The sequence below is a fragment of the Culex pipiens genome, chromosome 2, assembly GCF_016801865.2.
Source record: "Culex pipiens pallens isolate TS chromosome 2, TS_CPP_V2, whole genome shotgun sequence".
NCBI lineage: Eukaryota > Metazoa > Arthropoda > Insecta > Diptera > Culicidae > Culex > Culex pipiens.
In genome coordinates, this window is record NC_068938.1 from 47,289,707 (window position 1) to 47,314,688 (window position 24,982).

The following is a 24,982-nucleotide window of genomic DNA, read 5'->3' on the forward strand; positions in this document are numbered from 1 at the left end:
TTTCATATAAAATTAAGCCATCAGGGATATTTTTAAGTTACATTATTCCAATCGCAAATTCTCAATCGAGAGTACGTTTGCCTCTTAATTCTATTTTTTATTATAGTTGTTTTCAAAATTGAGAGCGCTAACAAATGTTACTTTCAGACATTTTTTTAAGCGAGCTTGAAAATTGAAACGAAGTTTATTTAATTCCATTATTTCGTTCATCTTTCAACAAAGCCAGGGTACAAAACTCACAAAAATGTGTGCCGTAGTTTGTAATCAAACAATTCGTTAAGCATTAAATTATCAAAAAAATGACTTACTAATTTTCGATCTTGTCTATACAAAAAAAATATTTTGCGTCATGTGTTTTATTTTACGGCTAAAAACTATAGAAAAACGAATCAACTGGAGAAAAAATAAATCAAAGTTTAAAACCAATCTCCAACAACAACTGCGCATTCTCATTTCGAGAGTTAGAATGAACTTTGGGATGTCCAAAAACATGTTTAAAAAAATCAGCTAATAAAAAAATACTTAACAGAAAATTTCGAAAATTTAAATAATATGACAAGTGTGGTAACTTCAATGGTGTGTTTTGTGTTCTATCAACTTTTTGAGACAGGGTGCTACCAAATCACCGGTTTTTCTATTTTTCTTTCGAGACTAGAAGGAATTTTACCAAAAATAATACTTCTAAACAACTTTTCCATAAAAATCTTGAATACCAAATATTTCAGACACTTTTTTGTTCTAAAATATTCTATTCTTATTGCTTTAGAAAATGTTTTTAACGAATGTCTTTGGAAGAACGCATCATAAAATGAACTAAAATTTTACTTTAAATTTTATCAAAAAAAGAATCAGAGGAGGTTAATAAAAAAGTGATTTCAAAGAAGGCAAACAAACATTTCAATAATGGAAAAAAATGCTTCGCTTTTCTAGGAGACGGTGATTAAAAAAAAGAAATCATTTAAAAAATCATGTCCAATCGACAGTGAATTGTTCAGATTATAATTTTCATCATTTTGTTTTGATTTTTAATTAAATCGAGCACTTAAAATTTTTCATTGTTATTTTTACCCAGAGTTGCTTACTTTTAAAGACTGAATTCAATGACTGACCATTTACGCCGTCCATGAAACAATATTGATTAAAAATCATTAATTTTGTTTTAATGGTTTAACAATCATAAGTTGCTTATTCATCGTATGGTTGAACTTTGCTTTTGTCTTTTTTTTAAATTCTTTTGTACTATCCCTAATTCGATACGCATAATAATTATTATGATATTATTATCTTATGTCAGAGTAAAATCGAGATTTTTATCATTTTCTATGTTACTCATGGCAAAGACAATGAAAACAAAACATACTGAATACGTTACGAAGAATTTAGACAATTTTGTTCAGATCATTTCTTTTTTGTTTCGAGAACTTGGCTTAAAGTTTCATTAATATCAATTTCCGGAAAAATAAAAAAAAACCGCGCAAAATATTACTATAATGATAAGAGGGATGAATGGTTGCACTTTTGAAATAAAACAATTTATATTTATTTAATTTCAATTTTCAGGCGTCCTCCAAAACGTCCTCGGCGTCCCCGCGACTTGCATCCACCAGAACGTGGTCCGCCAGTGTCGGCTGTCCTTTTCCTGCTGGCTCGAGGGAGGCCGCCATGTTGCCGGATGTGGCGACAGCCGTTGGCTGTTCTCCTGCTGCGTCAAGGACGGTGACCTCATAACATCCGCTTCGATGCCGGCTCCGGCGTCGGCGATGTCCATCAACTCCAAGCTGGCGTACGCGGCTGCCGTTCCAAAGTCCAAGGGGTCCATGATGATGATGATGGGGCCTCCACCTCCGGGCATGGGATGGGATCATATGCCGCCACCGTTTCCCAAGGGGATGCCCTACTCGGCGGCCATGGGCCACAGCAAGAATAGCTTCTTCAAGCGCAGATCCGATCAAGTAGGGGCACTGGTGAGTGATTTTTGGAACGTTTAATTGAAATTAATATTGAACTAAGTCATTTCTATCCACAGAGTGAATGCGGAATTGCTCGAACCCCACAGAACACCCTCCAGAAGCGCATCATTGGCGGTCGGACGGCCAATTTTGCCGAGTACCCGTGGCAGGCCCACATCCGGATCGCCGAGTACCAGTGCGGCGGCGTCCTCGTGTCGCGGATGTTCGTGGCCACGGCCGCCCACTGCATCCAGCAGGCTCGCCTCAAGGACATCACGATCTACCTGGGTGAACTGGACACGCAAAATTCTGGAAAAATCGCCGAACCCCTGCCGGCGGAGAAGCACCGAGCCGAGCTGAAGATTGTCCACCCCAAGTTCCTGTTCCGGATGACGCAACCGGACCGGTACGATCTGGCACTGCTCAAGCTGACGCGGCCAGCCGGCTACAAGACGCACATCTTGCCGATTTGTTTGCCCGTGCGGCCGCTGGAGCTGGTGGGGAAGAAGGGCATCATCGCCGGGTGGGGCAAAACCGATGCCAACATGGGCCAAACGGGGACGAACATCCTGAGGACGGCGGCGGTGCCGATTATAAGTGAGTAATCTTACAGAGATTGTTGGTGAGGACATTTACAAAGCTTTGGTTTGTTTTATTTTAGGTACAAAGGAGTGTCTTCGGTGGCATAAAAGCAAACAGATCAGTGTTGAGCTGTTCAACGAAATGTTCTGCGCAGGGCACTCCGACGGCCATCAGGATGCTTGTTTGGGTAAGTTATTTTAAACAAAATAGTATTGTACGATCAGTTCCTTACTGGACTCGGTCGTTGGAAACGACCGTCGAAATATGCGGTGGGTCAGATGAGGGATTACAAATGTCAAAACCTCGCCCCCCTGACTTCGTCTCATCATCCAGCTGCAGCCTTGTTGGCAAACAAGCACGTGGTCGCATGATGGCGGCATCGAGCTAGAACTAGGGATGATCATTTAATGAAAATTGATTTTTTTTTCAAGGAAAATAATATTTTGCCAACATGATAACATTTCGCTGAAGTGTATGTTTGATGTTGGAGAAGTGATGAATGTTCAAAATTTTCAACCATATTTTTTATTTCAATTGAACTCCTTCACACCAATTGGGCACCCCTAGACCTATCCACGACCGTGAGAAGATGCTAGAAAATCCAGCTATCAGCTAAATCCACAATAGTTTATGCAACAAGAGTTGTACATTTAAGGCTAAAGAAAATCCAAAAATGGTAAAGATACTCAAAAATGGCAAAACCGTAAAGCACCAAATTTATGGGTTGAATACTTTATTAAAAAGTCGATGCGCCAACTTCTTTTTCAACCATCTATGATCTTAACTGGACTTTGGCCTTTCTATGCCTGCAAAATTGACACTTTTTTGCATTCTAATACATACTCACTAGGGTTTCACAAAAACGCGATGGAAAACTTAAGGCTATAAATGGGCTCAACCAGATTTTGATACATTTTTCGAAGAACTATGTATTCGTGCATATGCTATAGCGATTTACAGAATAAGGTCTTTTTCAGTGAAAAAAGTAAATTCTGTTATAAAATATTTCAAAACTTGTTTAAATAACACCATATTTCTAATCTAATCTAATCTAATCAGACCTTAGCGCAGCCAATCTTTCGAAGGGATCCTGGAGAGTGCCTTAGGTTAGATGACGCCTAGCACTCTTCTTGTCATTTATTAACATTTGTAGTGCGCCATTGCATCGGAATGCATTGAAACATCACAAGCGTTAAAGCGGCCAGGCCTACTACGTAAAGCCGTATCGCAGAGATGACTCGTAATTGGGTTGAGTTTGAGCACTGAGTGTTCGAACAACAACACAATTCTGAATCGACAGGGGACCTTCTGGGATGGGACATTGTATTTCCACGAATGCCCTCCCGCATAATCAAATACCAAAGGTGAAACTGTCGAAATCATAAGAAAATTATTTCTGGTATGGTTACCATTTGTGATATTGTTGATATAATGTCACAACCATATAACAAAATTAAAATGGTACTATTTCCAGAATTGTTGCACTTATCTTGACATATTCGAATGGTTGATTTTTTTTCCTACAATTTAATGAACGGTATCTATTCGTCATACGATTAGGATGGTTCGAAACAGCTATTGTTAGAACATAATTGTACTGTAGCCGGTATGATAAAAGTTAAGATACTCGGTATGATTTAGTCAAAGAAACCTAAGCGGAAAATTTCCTAAATTTCCTAAGTCCTAATAATTGAAACAATTGCACAACAATTAATGGTACGATATAATTATTCCTCATATGTTTGGTATTATTTCAAACCGTTTTTGTATGATTGAGCCAAAAATGAATTTTAGCGAAAATTTTCTTAAGTCCCAATGATTCAAACAATTGTTGAACAATTCATGGAGAAATATAACTTTTCGCCATATGGTAAGGATTTTTCGGAACAGCTATTGTTAAAACATAAGGGTACCATAGCCGACGTAGTATTTCCAACTTGAAGTTCAGCGAAAAACTCTTAAGTCCCAATAATCCAAACAATTGTACAACAATTCATGGAACGATATAACTGTTCGCCTAACGCTTAGGATTATTTGAAACAGGTATTGTATGATTGAGCCAAATGAACTACAGCAAAAAAAAAAAAAAAATCTTAAGTCCGAATGATTCAAATAATACTTTAACAATTCATGGAACGATATACCTGAATTATGGCGAAAATTTTCCTAAGTCCCAACAATTCAAACCATTGTTCAACAATTCATGGAACGATATACCTGAATTCAGCGAAAATTTTCCAAAGTCTCAACAATTCAAACCATTGTTCAACAATTCATGGAACGATATACCTGAATTCAGCGAAAATTTTCCTAAGTCTCAACAATTCAAACCATTGTTCAACAATTCATGGAACGATATACCTGAATTCAGCGAAAATTTTCCTAAGTCTCAACAATTCAAACCATTGTTCAACAATTCATGGAACGATATACCTGTTTGCCATATAGTTTGTATGTAAAGCTAATTTATTTTCGTGATAATTTTTATAAGTCCAAATAATTTAAACAATTGATTGACCATTATCAGAACGATAACTGTTCGCCATGTGATTGGTCTATAATTTATTTGTATGGTTCTACCATACATGTTACGATATATTTATGATAAATTTTGAGGCCACATTTCATAATAAAATGCATTTTAAACCGCCAAACGTAATGTAACTGAGATAGCTCAATTAGATAAGGCGGCAGCACAACGGAAAAATCAACAGGAGACATCATCATCAAGCGGTAACAAATCCCGGACATTACAAAAAAAAACGCTAACCATTAACAATCATATACTTACTGTAGACGTTGGGCCCAGAGGAAGACGCGGATTATTAATAAAACACATCACTGGCGGCTAATAACTTTTATTGCCGCCACCACTCGCGTGTCCGACCGCGGTACACTCTGATTGTCACTAACTAACTCTTCTCATCTCTAGACGTCAACCATAGTTGATCTGTCAGCCAGTGTTGACCAGGGTTAGATTCCTACATCCCTCTCTTCCTTGAAAATGATAGATACTTCACAATTGATAATTTAACAGTTTAGCAAACTAGATTGTCCTCATAATTGCCCTGATCTGAACACACGAGTGGATTTATTTTTAATCTAGTATTTGTTGATAACAATAGTATTATAATCTTATATCTTTTGCTGAGTCAAACGAGCATTTATGTTTACAGTATAATCTCTTGTCACGTCCTTTGAACTTTGAACTAAGCCATTACACTCAATGAAGTTTTGTCCTTTCACTCTCCTTTCTTAGCTGTTCAATTTAATTGTTGCTCCGTCACATTTATTAATCTTGTAATTGTAAATCCATAATTCACTACAGTTAACCGCTATCCAATCGATCCAGTACTACCTCCTCCTTCACTTAAAACAATTTAATTTAAAGTTAATAGAATGCTAAGCGTTTCCCTATTTTCCTATAATTTGAGCAATTTTAATCAATAATTTATGAGTCTAAAATCTTGTACGCAGCATTTGTCAGATAGTATTTTTTTAAAAGATTCCAATGCAAATAATATTAGATTTTATAAGACACCTGTTTCAGCCTCTTTCTAAAAAATGACTTGTTTTTTTTTTGTTCCCTTTGTTTTGAGTCCGGTAGATTTGAATGAATAAAGATAATCCTCAACTATCGTTTCACAATTCTATATCTTAAAACAATAACAGTCGCTCAAATAAGTTGTTTGCGGAAACAAGCTGGAGCAGTTCTTTGCGCTGCAAGAGCTGATGGGAAAGTACCTATGCCCTGCAGTTAAAGTCTTAGCCTTAATTAACTAACTGACAATTTTTTTCTGTGATATAAACTTAAGCTTTCCTATCCTTTTTCTTCTCCCCTAGCAAAAGCAGCAGTTGTTTTAAACAGTTTTATCTGCTCTCGCTTAATTTATTGAAATTACTGAACTTATTTCGTCCAATGATTGTATCTGAATTATTTTGTAGCTGTAAGTATCTCCAAAACTCTGCATTTTGTAATTAGTTAGGCAAAATGTATTATGATAAATGCAACTAATAAACATGAATTGAATATACATTATTTCTCATTCATTGTCTTATGGAGTTACCGAATATTAACAATTTCACGATGCCTATCAATCAGAGCCACCTGCATCAATACTCCTTCACACATTCCCCAGCATTTAATCAACCCCATAAAGCAGCGTCTCCAAAATTACTTACCACAACACCTAACTATTTGTACAATCAAATTATAACGGAATTGGGTCCGTCAACCTGACAATTCTGGAATACGAAGACAACTTCGCACCCCCAAACAGAACCCTATCTTGCAACCATCCTCCTTCAAATCTTAAGGACATCCCTTAGTTCATCAGCAGTCTCCAGGTGAGCCGCCAGTCAACTCGGCTCCGGGCCGCACACACTCCGTCCAGGTCGGCACCCCGCCCGCCTGGCTCTCTTGCCATGCGCACGACCCAAAGGATCCGATAAACCCAGGTGACTCTCTGAAAACCCGGTTTGCCGTTGAGCTGCATTAGCTCGTGGTTCATCCTTCCCCTCTGTGTGTTGTTCACGCGGAATTCGGCCTAACGCAGTAAGACCTCTCCGAACGAACTACGTGTGCTGGCAAAACCTCCTCCTCCTGTGACCTGTTGCTAATGAAACTCAGTAATAAAAAAAGTATTTTGTAGGTTTAATCACTGATTGTGTTATAGTATTTAAGAGCAGGTTAAAGTTTGGCTTTACAACTTCTACATTATTAGAACACAATATCTTGCCTCTTGTATACGTTTGATGAGTACATAACCTTAACGAATTAAAACAAACCTTCCACTTTAACGTTCCCAGATCTTTTATGGCCCCTATTGTAAGATTCTGCTCGCACCTAGGAGTCTGAAGGCTTGAATGGGAAGAGCACCCAACCCTCTTTTTACTCCTTCCACCCACGGATTCGATCTGACGATCTTTGGATTGCAAGTCCAGCCGCCGACCAGCGACTCTACCGGAGCAGGTTTGGTTTGGTGTGTTGTTTGTTCGTATATCAGGGAGACGACTTCTACGCCTGGAATTACTCTACGGCCTAACAACAACTAAGGGCGAAGACCAGCGTTTTACTCCCCATCCGAATGGAAGTCAATAGAAGATGGGAAACGAACCCCTGATCATCCGCTTACAACGCGAACAGCGTAACCATTCGACCACGCCTGCACCCAAACGAATTACCAAATACCCTAAACTTTCCTGTTACTTTTCAATCATTTCAACTGTTAACTTGTGCAAAAATGATCCCTAATGGCACTACTGAACTTCCTTAAAAATATCCTCGTAGTTTGTACCTTGAATTCCTAACTTTAACAGTAACTGTTACTTACGACAATGTTACAATGTTGACGAATACAAATCTTTCTAACTTCACCTTTCGATGATCATACACAAGCCTGCAGCCCCTACCCCAGGCCTAAATATTAACAAGCCATCTATACGCTAGGCAGAGCGAAAATCCAGAAGCCACCTCTTCATCATGCTTCCGTGTAATTATCCGCAAGCCATCTCTCCCCCAGGTATGAGTGGACAATCACAAGCCTTTTCTCCCCCAGGCCTTACAGCAGATATTCACAAGCCATCTCTCCACCAGGCATGAGTGAACATCCACCAGCCTCCTCTTCACCAGGCTTCCATGTAATCATCCACAAGCCATCTCTCCACCAGGCATGAGTGGACAATCACAAGCCTCTTCTCCCCCAGGCCTTACAGCAGATATTCACGAGCCATCTCTCCACCAGGCATGAGTGAACATCCACCAGCCTCTCAACGGCACTAAGCCATCCCCCGGCACTAAGCCAACCCCCGGCACTAAGCCAACCTCCGGCACTAAGCCAACCCTCGGCACTAAGCCAACCTCCGGCACTAAGCCAACCCCCGGCACTAAGCCAACCTCCGGCACTAAGCCAACCCCCGGCACTAAGCCAACCCCCGGCACTAAGCCAACCCCCGGCACTAAGCCATCCCCCGGCACTAAGCCAACCCTCGGCACTAAGCCAACCTCCGGCACTAAGCCAACCCTCGGCACTAAGCCATCCCCCGGCACTAAGCCATCCCCCGGCACTAAGCCAACTTCCGGCACTAAGCCAACCCCCGGCACTAAGCCAACCCCCGGCACTAAGCCAACCTCCGGCACTAAGCCATCCCCCGGCACTAAGCCATCCACCTTCGACACTAAGCCATCCATAACTTTTTAGAACAAGATCACCAGATATCAGCTGCACTGAAGGATCAACTGTATCGTTGCTTCAAATCAGCCGTACGATTTGTACACAACCTTCGCCGACGTGATACCACAGCAGCTGTCCGCAACTCTGTCCTTGGAATTGACTTGCCATCGAAATACCGCCTAAGGATCTGCAGTTTCATTAGACAAGCCGACTACGACAACCTACCAGACTACATCCATCAACACCTGCAACACAGTCAGCAGCAGTGAACCCGCTGCTTCATCATCCCTAGACACACCACTTCAAGCGGAAAAAGTGTCCTGGTTCACGGAGCTACCTGCTGGAACTCTTTACCAATCGATTCTACTTAATTTTAGTTTAACGAATAGTTAAAGTACTCAGTTTGTATGGATTATTTCTATTAATTATATTGTTCCTACATTTACTTCCTTGACCTGATAAAAAAGTTGTTAACTAACAGGTTATCGTTATAAATAAACGCACAAATTACAATTACCTAAGTACACGCGTGCAAAAACAGTTCACAAGGGCTGTCAAATTTCTAACCTTAGAACCGAGTCAGTTTCAGATTGAACTGAATTAAGCGCTGAACTGAAATACGGCAACCATGCCTAACCAGCTTCCAAACGAATGCACCAATAGAAACGCTCTTTGAATTATGCCCACAAGATTCCAATAACTTCAACCGACTACCAACTGTTTTCCATTTTGCGAGTGAAGAAATGAATCAAAATACCAGATTAACCTGTCGTCTTGTCTCTAGTGACCCTATTTGAATGAAATAAGGTCAAGACAACTTTCCTCTGACCGACTGGCATTCTCGATTGCGAGATTCCTACTCGAAACTAGGTTACCGAAAGCTTGATCGTTGAGGCAATTGCAAACCCTATTTTTACACCTTAGCTTCCATTCCATTCGAACTGATGACCTTTGGAGTCCAACTGCCTACTTGCGACTCCACCAAAACAGGACCCAGGGAAACGTCTCCTACCCCTGGACTGAGCTAACAATCAGACAAATCACGTCTCGAAAAATGCCACCGGGACCTTCTGGGATCGAACTCAAGCCGACTGAGTGAGAGGAAACTACGCTTACTCCACACCACGTGTCCCGGCTCCTCTGACCTTTATAACACAAAAAAAAGATGCTATTTAAAACTTAAATTACGGCCGTTTGTTATCCAAAACGAAGACTTTTAACACCTAAACTGAGTACAAAACTGAAAATCAAGTCAAACCTAACTGACCCTCTTTAGCCGTGTAACTATGTAAACAAATGCACAATGTGTATATTTTTCATTCAACTGCCACCGCTTACGTGTACACGCATACACTCTTACTGCTTTCACAATCTCACGCACCCGCTTACATACTTACAGATTGTTGTTCTTATAATTCCTCCTCCACCTCTTCACAAAAATTACCGTACACTACCTTAGATTTCCTGAGACACTTCCACTTTCACTGGATATTTTCTCCTCGTCGCCAATGTAGACGTTGGGCCCAGAGGAAGACGCGGATTATTAATAAAACACATCACTGGCGGCTAATAACTTTTATTGCCGCCACCACTCGCGTGTCCGACCGCGGTACACTCTGATTGTCACTAACTAACTCTTCTCATCTCTAGACGTCAACCATAGTTGATCTGTCAGCCAGTGTTGACCAGGGTTAGATTCCTACACTTACCATTCCCGTTAAATCCATAGTTCCCAGAACAATTGTAGAGTTCATTTTTTGGCTCCTCCCTTTTCAAATGGTGTCGGTAGGTGTCGGTAAAGCAGTTTACCATTTAAAATCATATTTTATTAATTTGTGGTACGGTTCACATAAAATAAAAATTGAACAGTTTGGGGTACGGTATGACTATAATCCACGAAAAAAATCCCTTGTAAAAATGTATTGTAACATAACCTAACGACCTATTTAATAAATTGTAAGATTGTTTGGGGAATGGAAAATGTACGGTTGCACCCTATTTGGTGTATTATCAAGATCATTTAGGAAAAATCATTCGACAAATGGTGACTGTATGGTTGTTGACTATGCGGGCTGGACACTATTTGCCGTGGTTATAGCGCCACAACTCGCTCTCTGTAACAGTATTCCTAGTTCCAGGCCAAGCATACCAAGTCGCCATGGCCTAGTGGTTAGCATTTTTGCTTACCAACCCAAAGGATCGAACCCCGCCTCGAGCGACTTTGACTTTTCGTTCTTATTTATCATTTCAAATTTATGTGTTCTTAACTTTCTCGTTGGAAGCAGATGGGCATCGAACCCAGAACCATTTGCTTACAAAGCGAACACCGTAGCCAGTCAGCCACGACCGCTCCCTTGTTTAAATAACTCCATATTTCACTTCAAATCATAGCGAGGGTTCCGACCAATAATGTTTTCTAATTATGTTGATTTTGAAGAACGTCATTTTTAATTGACAACATTTAAAATTGTAAATTAATTATTTTTCGTCTGGAATTTTTGCATTTTTCGATTCAATAGCCAGCAAAAGCAAATCGAAAATGCCGCAAAAATCAACATCTAAATTTTGCAGAAATTTTTTAAATAATTTTCGTAATCTAAAAAAAATGTTAACTCGGATTACTTTAAGACTTCTTATGTTTAAAAAAATAATTTTCGACTAAGGGTCAAAAGTGACAGCCATTAAAAGGTAGAAGATGCAATTTTAAAACAGAAATCTTGAAAAGGGCAGGATAAATTTTAAGCGCCAGGTTGCATTCGAAAGGGAAGATCTCAGGGGTATTTTACTTTAAAATCGAGACATTTTAAATATAAATTACCATACCATATAGCCCAAAAATTTGGCACTTTCTGTCGAATGGGGTAAAGTTTGTCAATATCGTTTTTTTTGCAATAAAAATTAAAGTAAAAATTGCTTATTTTCTGCAAGAGCTTACCTTTTCCGAATATTCGGAATAAACGATAATAAAAGACATCAAATTGGTCATAAAATCTCTGCTAAAGACAGAGGCTTTCGAATATTTGGATAGTACATTTCTTTGGAGAAATGGACTGTTAAATTAAAGTGATTTTTAAAATTATTTTCAAACATCCAGGCTTAGAAAATGTAGGTTTTTTTTAATAATTACACAAAGTTTAACAAAAAATCAATTGTTTCCTGTCTCTGAGACGAGTATCTGTGTTCCTAGTAAAGTTTTGCCAGTCCAGAATTGCTCTAAATGGTCCCAATTTCAAGTTACACCCGTTTGAAATGCTCGTTAGGACCAAAATTAGCTACTTTGTCGACTATTTTACAAAAGAACTAGTGAAGAAACAACTAAACCAATACAGTTCACTTTTTCCTCTTTCTGATACACTCCTGTTTTTTGAAATTCAATTGTTTCTACGCATATTTATAGCCATTTAAAATTATATTTTGAGTCAAATTCTTCTGGGATATCGATAATAAAAATCAAAAACGCTTTACAGATCGTTAAATAAGTTTGTCTCGGCCGACTTATTGAACATTTTTAATTTAATTTTGTCTGCTGAACCCAATCAATTAGAACCATCATTAGATTTATTCGAAAAGGTCATGTTTTTGAGTAAAAATTGAATTTTTGATATTTTTTTTTTCAAAATAAAACTTTTTTTATGTTAAAGTATGAATGAGAGATGGCTAAATGTCTAATTGATCATTTTAAGTGTATTTTTGACTGTTGAATCCATTCCCAACATTAGATATTTTAAATTTTTGAATAAAAATCATATTTTAAAATTTCTCAGTTACCACACACTTTATGACAGAAATCTAAATTTGTAATTCAATCTTAAAAATTGATGAAAATTTGCTAAACAGTGGAATCCGTCATTGATTCTTTTTGACTAAATAGATAAATTAAATAAATTAACCTTATTTGAATTATATATGTTGCTTTTCTCACCAAGGCAGGCTACGACTTGAGCGTTCCCGGAGTTACAAATTTTTTTGTAAGCGGAAATTTTTAGAAAATTATCCTGATCTTGGTTCTGATTGGAATTTTACAGCAAAATTCTGCATGACAGCAACTTGAACTTTACATATTTCACAATTAAAGTTTAATTTTCATCCAAATTGGTCATGATAAACAAAAAACGTAAAAAAACTCGATTTTTCCCTTGGTGAAAAGAGAAATGAAATAACACTAATTATTCTTCAAAAAGCTTACGAAAAATGGTGTGGTCTATTTTCATTCCATAATATCGAAATTTCTGTTGACCAACAAATAAGCATGATAAATTTCCTTTTTTTTTTGTTAAAACATTTTTTTTTATCTAAAATTAATCTTGGCATGAAATTATGAAGCGAGCTGATTAATTTAATATAATAGGAATGATTGAATAACAGTATAAAAAAAATAAAAAATACAATTTAAAATCCAATAAATCCTAAATCTTCTAACCCGCACTGTACAGTGTACCGGTTCAGAGTTCATGTTTGGAAATAGCCTACCTTAAGGCGCTTTCCAAGCATCTTTTCATTCGTGTTCATTTCATTCATTCACCAAAACATTCATTCATTCAGTTTATCCGTTCATTCTCTAACCACTTTCTGCATGCCCCTTCTACCTCCATTCATCCACGCAGGTGACTCGGGCGGTCCGCTGATCATCAACGACCGGGGCCGGTTCACGCTGATCGGCATCACCAGCGCCGGGTTCGGCTGCGGGGTGGACCACCAGCCGGGAATCTACCACAACATCCAGAAGACGGCCAAGTGGATCCAGAACATGATCCTGACGGCGAGTTGAGCGCGACGGAGATTTTTGGACAACCGGGCGTGGTGCTGTAATTGGAAATTATCAGTATTGAATTTTTCTTTCTTTTAAAAGAAGTTGATGAAAGGAAAGGAAATTAACTGCTTTCTTAGTGATTGTAAACTCTGTTTAATAAAAGTAGTGAGCACGCTGTACCACGAAAGAGCTTCTTTCTTAGTTACATTTTTTTTATACTCATTGTCATGACAAGCTGTAATGTGATTTATTCTATGATGTTTTAAACACTTCTGTGGCAATTTTATTTTTTACTCTTTTTTTAAACGTTAGGGCTAGAAACTTCGTCCTTGGAATCGGTGGGTGATACTAAACTTACTATAGAAACATGTGCTGTAGCTTACCTTAATTTACTAATCATTTCACGCACAATCTGACAATCTGTTTATCAGCTTTAGAGCGTAGAATCAATCAACTAATTGTAGGATTTATTTATTCAAACCAATACAAAAAATACAAAAATCAAACAATTCTGTACCATTTTCTTCTAAAACAATTCGAAACTCCATCTAACGCAAACCATTCATCAGTTCCGTCAAGATTCAAGCGGATGACAAAAAAGCAGCAGCGCAGACTGTTGCCACTATCATTACCAAATAATTGACACTTAAAAGTTAGATTATGCTGCGGGCAGCAATCGTAACCTCTCTAGAGAGGGAAAAAAAGCCAGCGCGATTGAGTAACTTCCGTGGAGGTCAGGTAAAAAGTTCCCAAAAAAAAAAGCGTGGAGGCCTTAACACCTCCGTGAAACAATAAGATTCAGCCACGGATCACGGACAGAAGAAATATGGATATATTCGTGACAAGACACGGCAGTGATGCTCTCTCGCTGAGGGTTGTAAACCGGCCATGAAGGAAGAGGTTTGTACTAAGGCTTTGGAGGGAGGGGAAAAAAAGTATCACACAGAAGAGAGCCATTACGAAAGCGCTTTTTTTTTTTGGTTTTCGATATGGTTGCATTTGAAGTAAAAAAGTAAATTTTATTTCTTTTTTGCTTAAGTCATACAAAAAAATATTTGATCAATTTTGATCTGAAGTTAACTTCAAATCAATATTTGGGTCATTCCTTCTTAAGAGCGAGTCCACGAGCAAAGCATACCCATCTCGCATCGACCTCACCAATCTGCCTGAAATTTTCAGGGGTTGTTTGTACATATAAAACTAGCATCTGGCCAAAATATGAGCACTCTAGGTCAACGGGAAGTGGGGCAAATCGGGACACAATGTTTGAAGGTTCAAAAACGTCAAAAATCTTAAAAAGGCTGTAACTTGGGCAAAATTCAATTTAATTTAAAAATTCAAAATGCATCTGAAAGGGCTTAAAAAATGCAACAAAATGCAGGATAGAGCACCCCAATTGGTTAAATCTAAAGGGAGTTAATGACATTTTAGTGAAAAAATAGCATAATTTTCAAACTCAAATAAAAAAGTGTTCCATCCAGATATCAACTCGGTTCGACCTGCAGCTTGTAGGGGACATCTGGGACTACCATCTGAGACTGAGAACGCTTTGGGTAAGGCAGTTTAACATATTAAATAGACACTTTTACTTTTAGTGAATTTTTTGGTTGTAAATTTTTGCTCGGGGGACCCCTTAGATCCCATTTTCTGGTGATAATTTTATCATATTCGTGTTCCTGAGACAATTTCACAATAGAAACATGCATAAAAATGTTTATTTTCATCCATTTTAACCCTTTAAAAAATGAAAGTTAAAAAAAAATCTTCGATTCACATTTATTGAAATTCAAGTTCGTTTCCAAGGATACTAGATGACACCAGAAAAAAAGCAGCATCTCAGCCCAAGTTACAGCCTTTTTACGATTTTTGACGTTTTTGAACCTTCAAACTTTGTGTCCCGATTTGCCCCACTTCCCGTTGACCTAGAGTGCTCATATTTTGGCCAGATGCTAGTTTTATATGTACAAACAACCCCTGAAAATTTCAGGCAGATTGGTGAGGTCCAAACGACGTCCCATACAAAGGGGTATGCCCTGTTCGTGGACTCGCTCTTAAGTGCTGCCAGATATGAAAGTTGTGAAATTGAAGTTTTAAAATGTATTTTAAACTCTTTGGATGATCACATGCGGGAAGTTTTAAGTTGGAACGTCCTGTATAGCTTAACAAATGTTTTACTAATCCTTCCATTTTCTACAAAATATTACGTAATCTGAAGTAATATCTTTTAAAATAACAATTAAATGTCGCAAATTGAATTCGTGCCAAAACAATTTTAAGATCAATGCGTTTCTAAAAAACCTCAATGCAAAAAAAACGAAATATTTATTTTTGAGAAAACGATTTGTAAGATCTTAAAACTATCTTTATGTTTTGGGCATAAATTCAATTTGTGAAATTTGGTTATTATGTTGACCATAAGTTTTCTTCTTAATTTTTCTCTTAGAAAAATGCATTTTAAAAATGAGGTTTTTCAAAAATCAAAAAAGGGAGTGCTACTGGCGCGGGGTGGACTAAATGCCACCAAACTTGGTATTAGGTAAAAAATTAACCCAAAAAATACGTTATTTTATGAATATTGACAACATGACATGCAACAAGTCAAATCACCTATCTAGAGATTGTCTTACAAGATAATAGTTTACATTTTACATGCTTTTTGAAATTAAAAATGTATGCAAAATTTACTTTTGGTGATTTTTTAGGTCGAAGCCCGCCTAGAGGTTGGATTAGGTCTAAGAGAATTAAGTTAAAACTTTTTTTCATAACTTACTCGGAAGAATGTCCCAAATAATTTAAAATAATTCGACCATCACTGAAATATGGATGAACCAAATTGACTTGAAATACGCTCAGATTTTTTTTAATGCTGTAAAGAAGCGTCAAACAGTAATAAATCACAATTTTACTGGAATTTTTCTAAACATTTCGAAAAAAATATATATTTTTTGGGAATGAAGAATAGCCTGTCCTATTTAGAAGCCATGTCAAGGAATTCTAGGTGTTCATTTCCTAAATGATAGATTAGATTAGATGTTAGGAGCAAGGTTCTTTTAAGAAAAGAAAAAAAATTGTCGCACCCCCTCTTCACTTTACTTCAACAAAAACACTTTTTTGAACAAATTTTCTAAAATCACTTTTAAAACGATTGGTTTTTGTCCATAGATTAAGGTCGTTGGAAATATTGTTTTTAGTGTTTTTTTAGTAAAGTGAAGAGGGGTGCGAGAAAGTTTTTTATTTTTTTTTCTTGTCTAAGAAAGCATTGTTCCTGACATCATAATCTATCATTTGGGAAGTGAGCACCTAAAATTCGTCGACATGACCTAAACATGAGAATTTTTCGAAAAGCTCAGAAAATTCTAGTAAAATTGCTTAAGAGAAATTTAAGGTCAAATGCTGTTTGATCAAATACAGCGAATAAAAGAAATAGAAATAAGCAAATATAATATATTCTATTTCCAATAAGCAACTAATGGTCCAATTTACAATGTTAAAAAATGAAACATTTGAGAGATTTTATGATCATCTAAAAAAAATATTTTGAATATCTTGATATCAAGACTTACATTTCAAAAAGACCAAACATTCAATATTATGCCCATTTAAAATGTGAGTCTTTTCTGAATAGTCCTCATAAATACCTACAACATTGCCAAAGCACCAAATCGATCAGAAAATTCCTCCAAAAATTAAAGATTTTCGACCCTTTTTGAATGAATAGCTGCCAAAATTATACGGCAGCTTCTTTGGTCATAGGAAAGGCCTCCACAAAGTTTGACCCGAACAAAAAAAAAAATATTATCGAAATTGGTCGATTTCGTAGAGAATTGAAATAACTCCCTCTTGTGCAGTTTTTGGTACAAGTTGGAAATTTTTTTTTTGTCAGCACAAGTTGTAAATTTATTTAAGAAGGCTTTTTCCAGTTGAATAAATACGAAAAGGGCTGAAGAAACCAAGTTTTGAAAGAAGTTGCAGACACAAATTTACTTCAGTTAACCGTTTATTTTCGTATCTGTTGTGTCATGTCGAATTCCATTTTTTTTCTATTCGACAATCGAAAGAGTAATTTTATGTAATTTTAAACATTGTTATTTTTATTGACGACAGTTAGGCCATTTATCCACTGTAAAATAGCAAAATAAGTAGGGATGTTCAAAACGGATTTGCAAAAAAACTGCATTCTGTACGTTTCTAAAGATGATTTTATTTTTAGGATAGATAACAGAAATGTTTATTAACATAAACATATTATTTTTAAATTTCAATAGAAAAAAGTCGGAGAATATTTTCGATTTTAAAATTATCTCCAAAATATGATATTGTAATTATTTTCTATTAAGATGCTTTTTTGCAAAAAAAAAGTACGATTTTTTATGTGATTAAGTATGATTTTGGGTTTTTTTTTACAAATTCCTTTAATTCTTAAATATTTGTTGCAACATTTATAGATTTCCAATTCTCATTTGAATTATAAATCAAAAAATGTAAGGGAAATCGGAAAAGGAAATTTCGATATACTTTGAACATTTAAAACATAGTTGATGCACTTTGACGGCTCATTTGCAGCGTCATCCCACCGTAAACCGGCTTGAAAAAAAAAGAACAATTTAAAACTACTACCAATCAAAAAAGCTCACAATTTCCCACTACCCTAGACATTTTCCGCACTCGCTCGCGTTCACCCTTTCGGAACTAAAGTGTCCGAGTTTTTCTTCCACCACAAAATCAGCTGATCCGCCGTCCACCGAGAAGTGTTTGTTTGTTTGCGTACAGGAAACATGTTCGTACGAACCTCCCCAGCCCAATGCCGGACTTTTGCTTTCTAACCACTTAAACGACTGCCCGACCAACCCGCTGCCCACAAACACAGCCCTGGTCCTTCAATTTGTGCGCTGTTGCTGTTGGGAAATGATCCATAACATGCAAAAAAAAAACTTGCAAAAAAGAGCTTTTACTGCCTTGAATGGCAAAAGAAAAAAGAGGAAAAGTTTGAACGCAAAAGAAAACAAAAGTCGAAAATTTATTGTCGTTTTTTTTCGCGGCACACAAACATTTACACACACTGCACAAGTACAAACAAAAGGCCGATAACGACCCACACGAAGATGGGTTGCAAAATTTAAATTGCTTCGTTGATCGTCACTCATCATCGCGAACAGCTTCCGAAGTACCTTCGGCACTAAAGTGAGTGAGTTACACTGTCAAAAAATCTTGATGAAATTTAAATTAAAGCTTACACGATATTCCATGTAAAGTTACGTTGTGGAAATAATTTGGCCAAATTATAATATTTCAACTTATTTTTTGCAGTGATAACTCACAAAAGAAAAAAAAAAAGAGAAAAAGGTTAACGTAAGAAGAAACCCGACAAAAGAAAGAGAGGAAAATGGCGCGTGATTGAAGAATTGCTCCCCCAATTATCACCTATCCATTAAAATGATAGCACTTTCAGCCTCTTGCATGCTCATGCTGCGCATGCTCTTGCTTATTACGTGCAGAATCGGTAATGACCTCCGTTTCGGGCCAACCCGATCGCACCCAGACCCTGGCCAGCTTCGGCTGATTTCGTAATGAGAGAGGATCAGTTTCAAATTGGCGTGCGCGCGCGCGTCGATCGTTCGTGTTGTTTTCGAATTATGGTAATTTTGCTGTCATCTGCTTCTCTTTTTCTTTCTAGGACTTCTCTTTCTTTCTCTCTGGTAGAGCTGGTTCCATTTGATTATCTGCTGAATGGAATTTATCGCCAGTTTAGTGGAATTTACTATTTAAAGACCCTGCAAGATTGATAAAGTTAAATCAAAATTATGTAACCTTCGAGCGAAGAAACCGGAAATGACATGTTTTGAGGAAGTCAACAAAAATAAAACACACAAACACACAGAAACCTGTTAACATTAAGAAAATTTACATCGATTAAAAATGTTAATTTCTTGTTTTCCCACAGACCATCATCACACACACACGCATTTACGAGTTTGCGTGTGCCGGCCGGAGCATGGTTGGGGGGACACTTAAATTACCCTCCAGGGCAGCTTGGCCGGGCTCCGCAGTGGTTTGTGGTCATTATCGGGAGCGCTTTTCACTGCGCTTTGGCACTGTTGAGCTGTGACGGCGGTGGTTGACGTATGTACAGTATAAAGTTTACCTACAGAAACCGCATGAATGAGATGAACATTGTTGTTGGGAGCGTGCAAGGAAAAAAACATTTGCGATACGGTGCGTCAGAATTGGAATAAATCATTGATTTATTAATAAATTGGTGATGCATCGTAAGAGTGAAATTCCAGTATAAAAACTAACTTAATCCACCTATGTGGTTGATGCCTTCCTCACTTTTTACCAACAATCGTTAATATGAGTGGTTTGGACACATATTTCAGCTATTTATTTAGGTCCAGAAAAATAAGTACACAGATATAACTTAAGTTGTCATAACTCGAGACAGGGTTGCCAGATTTTCAATTACGTGGACTCGTTGGAAAGGTCTCTTGATTACCTAACCAACGATGGGTCGGATGATGGTTCCGGACATCGTTTACATGCATTTAAGTGAGATCCGGCTTCAAAAAAGTACATAAATATCACTTCAGTGGTCATAACTCGAGACAGGGTTGCCAGATTTTCAATGTTGTGGACTCGTTGGAAAGGACTCTCGATTACCTAACCAACGATGGGTCGGATGATGGTTCCGGACATCGTTTACATGCATTTAAGTGAGATCCGGCTTCAAAAAAGTACATAAATATCACTTAAGTGGTCATAACTCGAGACAGGGTTGCCAGATTTTCAATTATATGGACTCGTTGGAAAGGTCTCTCGATTACGTAACCAATGATGGGTCGGATGATGGTTCCGGACATCGTTTACATACATTTAAGTGAGATCCGGCTTCAAAAATGTACATAAATATCACTTAAGTGGTCATAACTCGAGACAGGGTTGCCAGATCTTCAATGTTTTAGACTCGTTGGAAAGGTCTCTCGATTACCTAACCAACGATGGGTCGGATGATGGATCCGGACATCGTTTACATGCATTTAAGTGAGATCCGGCTTCAAAAAAGTACATAAATATCACTTAAGTGGTCATAACTCGAGACAGGGTTGCCAGATTTTCAATTATATGGACTCGTTGGAAAGGTCTCTCAATTACGTAACCAACGATGGGTCGGATGATGGATCCGGACATCGTTTACATGCATTTAAGTGAGATCCGGCTTCAAAAAGTACATAAATATCACTTAAGTGGTCATAACTCGAGACAGGGTTACCAGATCTTCGATGTTGTGGACTTGTTGGAAAGGTCTTTTAATTACCTAACCAACGATGGGTTGGATGATGGATCCGGACATCGTTTACATGCATATAATTGAGATCCGGATATATGTGAAAACACATTTTTATACATAACTTTTGAACTACTTATCGAAACTTCAAACAATTCAATAGCGATGTATGGGACCCTAAACCAAGTCGAATGCAACTGGTTCGATCAAAATCGGTTCAGCCAGTGCTGAGAAAACTTGGCAAGATTTTTGAACACATACATACATACACACACACACACATACACACACACACACATACACACACACACACACACATACACACACACACACACACATACACACACACACAGACATTTGTTCAGTTTTCGATTCTGAGTCGATATGTATATATGAAGGTGGGTCTTCGAGCTTTTAATAAAAAGTTCATTTTTAGAGCAGGATTATAGCCTTACCTCAGTGAGGAAGGCAAAAATTATGATTTAATTACTCCTGAGATTGTGGACAGGCTTGTAAAAAGTAATGTTGTAAAAGTAATGCGTGTTGTAAAAAGTAGTGTGTGCTGGAAAATATAAAAAATTACATCATTTCTCGATTCAATTTTCAAAAGGTCCTATCTGCAAAGGAAACCAATAACTCATAGGTTGTTTTCTAAATTTTATATGCAATTGCACCTTTTTCCATACAAAATAAACGTTAAATTACATCGAAAAAGAGGTCATACTCAACCTTCTAAAATTAAAAAGCACTGCTCATGAAATCGAGCGATCCAACAAAATATTTTTTTTTCATTATTCACATTAATGCAAAATTTTACTTGAAATCTACGATTTGCGTGAAACTTTGTCTAAATGAGTAATTTTGGTCCTTGATAACGAATGCGAGGTCCATTTTTCGGTATCTTGTGACGGAGGAGCGGTAAAACCCCTTCCATTTATGAACATGCAAAAAAGACGTGTTTTAAATAATTTGCTGCCTGAAATACTGATGCTATGAAAATTTGGATTCAATGGGACTTTTATGTAAAATAAGACGCCCGATTTGATAACATTCTCAAAATCACTAAAAAAACTATTTTTCATCGAAAAAAACACAAACACAATTTTAAAAACTCTCCTGCAAACTAAAAAAACACGAAAATTTAAAATGAAAAGATATTGTAAATAAGAGAAGAACCTTCTGGGTTATTTTAGGTTCCAAAAGAACATGAAATTTCCCTTAAAGTAACATGCCCTTGAAAAAAATTGTAGATGAGTAACGAATGGCAGAATTCTCAAGCTATCTTTTTATTTTTTTATTTTCGATGAAAAATACGTTTACGAGTACGCCATCAAATCGAACGTCCAATTTTACATTAAGGTTCATTAGGCACCACATTTTCATATCATTACTATTTTAGGCTTCTAAATATTGCGGAAAATTTTGCCAATATCAGACTATTTATCAGATTTTCTTTTTAAAAATATTAAATTAAATCATATGTTTTTAGAAATCAGAAGATTTAAACTTGGTTTGTTTAAGATAAAATTTCATTTGTTTAAAAGTATTATTTTTGATCTTTAAAATCAAGTCATTATTCTAAAATCAGATTTTTTATTGATCCCCGTTTTATTTTCGCGAAATTTGATCACTCGGTTTGATAGTTCACATGGAAATTTAAAATTATTCACATTTATCTTATATTTCTGACAAAAGAATACAAAATATGCGAGTTGTTGTGGCTTTCTCAGTCAATAAAACGGATCAAACGATGTTGTTGTTTGAAATTACCCGAAGTTTCGTCTTGGGTTCGAGTGTTTTTCAAAGAGAACTTATATTTTGATTGGTTGAAAAAAGTTTAAATTCATATCAAAGAAATGAACAAACTCTTTATTGCATACCAGTCTAAAACAAACCTACTGCAACATATTGTTGATTTTTTTTTTAATTTTTTGCTCGTCATTTTTTTTGTTTTCTGCTTAAATAAAAAAAAATGGTTTAGTTTAATTTTTTTGCATTTTAATCTCAAATAAATTTCTTGAATAAGGGAGGTGTAAACCTTAACCCTCTACAACCTAACCCCGCCTTTAGACGGGCTTCGATCTAAAAAATCGCCAAAAATCAATTTTCCAACCGATTTTTGATCTTTTAAAAGCATTGGAAAGAAGAATCCTTCAAATTTTAGAAAATTTATGGGTTGGAAGTTTAACTTGTTTTATGTGACTTTGCCAATGTTTTTAAAAATGTCAATTTTCTAGGGGTGAACTTTGGCTGAGTTTTTTACTAACATTTTCTATACTTTCAGTAAACAGAAGTATGCAGTAATTTTTGTAGTGTCCCAGAGTAGGCCTCTACGCATTGTTTTGCAATTTAAATGATGATGGTGCCATTCTATAGCAGAAAATGTAAAAAACATACAAAAAATTGAAAAAGTGACTGTAAAAACGTGAAAAAAATTAGATAGGCACAATGTATTTATATTAGGTGATAGAATAGGCCAAATACTACCAAAAACAAACATAAACTAAACAAGATAAATGCAAATTAAAATATTAAAAATAAAACAAGAAAAACATAAAACAAGAGAAGTAAAGTTTTTCGTAGAACAAAAGTTGCTCAAAATGACCTCCTGAACACGGAAAAAATAAATATTTTCGAAAAAAAAATTTGGGCAGTAGAGGGTTAAAGAAATAGTGGGGATGATATTCAAGACTATTAAAGTAATATAAATGATATTGGCTAGACATGAATGTTAAATAATAATTTGATTACGATTTTTAAAAACATGTAAAAAAACTAACTTAATCCACCTATGTGGTTGGAGCCTTCCTCACAAGAATGGCTGTACACAAGTTTCATCTATATTTTAGATCTTCAATATTTTGGACTCGTTTGAAAGGTCTTTTGATAACCTAATCAACAATGGGTCGGATGGTGGATCCGGACATAGTTTATATACATTTAAGTGAGATCCGGCTTCAAAAAAGTACATCAATATCACTTAAGGGGCCATATCTCGAGACAGGGTTGCCAGATCTTCAATGTTTTGGACTCGTTGGAAAGGTCTTTTGATCACCTAACCAACAATAGGTCGGATGGTGGATCCGGACATAGTTTACATACATTTAAGTGAGATCCGGCTTCAAAAAAGTACATCAATATCACTTAAAGGGCCATATGTCGAGACAGGGTTGCCAGATCTTCAATGTTTTAGACTCGTTGGAAAGGTCTTTTGATAACCTAACCAACAATAGGTCGGATGGTGGATCCGGACATAGTTTACATACATTTAAGTGAGATCCGGCTTCAAAAAAGTACATCAATATCACTTAAAGGGCCATATCTCGAGACAGGGTTGCCAGATCTTCAATGTTTTGGACTCGTTGGAAAGATCTTTTGATTACCTAACCAATAATAGGTTGGATGGTGGATCCGGACATAGTTTACATACATTTAAGTGAGATCCGGCTTCAAAAAAGTACATCAATATCACTTAAGGGGTCATAACTCGAGACAGGGTTGCCAGATCTTCAATGTTTTGGACTCGTTGGAAAGGTCTTTTGATCACCTAACCAACAATAGGTCGGATGGTGGATCCGGACATAGTTTACATACATTTAAGTGAGATCCGGCTTCAAAAAAGTACATCAATATCACTTAAGGGGCCATATCTCGAGACAGGGTTGCCAGATCTTCAATGTTTTGGACTCGTTGGAAAGGTCTTTTGATAACCTAACCAACAATAGGTCGGATGGTGGATCCGGACATAGTTTACATACAGTTAAGTGAGATCCAAATATATGTGAAAACACATTTTTATACATAACTTTTGAACTACTTATCGAAACTTCAATCTGTATAAAACTCGATCTATGGGACCCTAAACCAAGTCGAATGCAACAAGTTCGGGTCAAATCGGTTCAGCCAGTGCCGAGAAACATGAGCTAGTTTGTTGGTCACATACATACATACACACACACATACACACAGACATTTGTTCAGTTTTCGATTCTGAGTCGATAGGTATACATGAAGGTGGGTCTACGACGTTTTTATACGAAGTTCATTTTTAGAGCAGGATTATAGCCTTACCTCAGTGAGGAAGGCAAAAGAACCAAATCAGAGAAATCTTATTAGCTGTATAAGTAGAAAATAAACAAAAACTAATCAAAAACATTTCAGATTTTTAGTGAAAGTAGTAAATAGTAAAAAAAAAACATTTTTTTGTTTGTTCTTTTCTGATCTAAAGGAATAATTTGAAGATGTT

General features: G+C 36.8%; 1 protein-coding gene across 1 annotated transcript in view; it reads left to right on the plus strand.

Moving 5' to 3' along the window:
• LOC120422511 (testisin) overlaps nucleotides 1–13,952 on the plus strand; it is a 51,373-nt gene extending 37,421 nt beyond the window's left edge. The window contains exons 3-6 of the mRNA XM_052708697.1: nucleotides 1,561–1,964; nucleotides 2,027–2,546; nucleotides 2,611–2,718; nucleotides 13,309–13,952. Of these exons, the coding sequence (XP_052564657.1) occupies nucleotides 1,561–1,964; nucleotides 2,027–2,546; nucleotides 2,611–2,718; nucleotides 13,309–13,472 (1,196 nt within the window). The 3' untranslated portion in view covers nucleotides 13,473–13,952. The remainder of the gene's footprint in view (nucleotides 1–1,560; nucleotides 1,965–2,026; nucleotides 2,547–2,610; nucleotides 2,719–13,308) is intronic.
• Nucleotides 13,953–24,982: the final 11,030 nt, after the last annotated feature.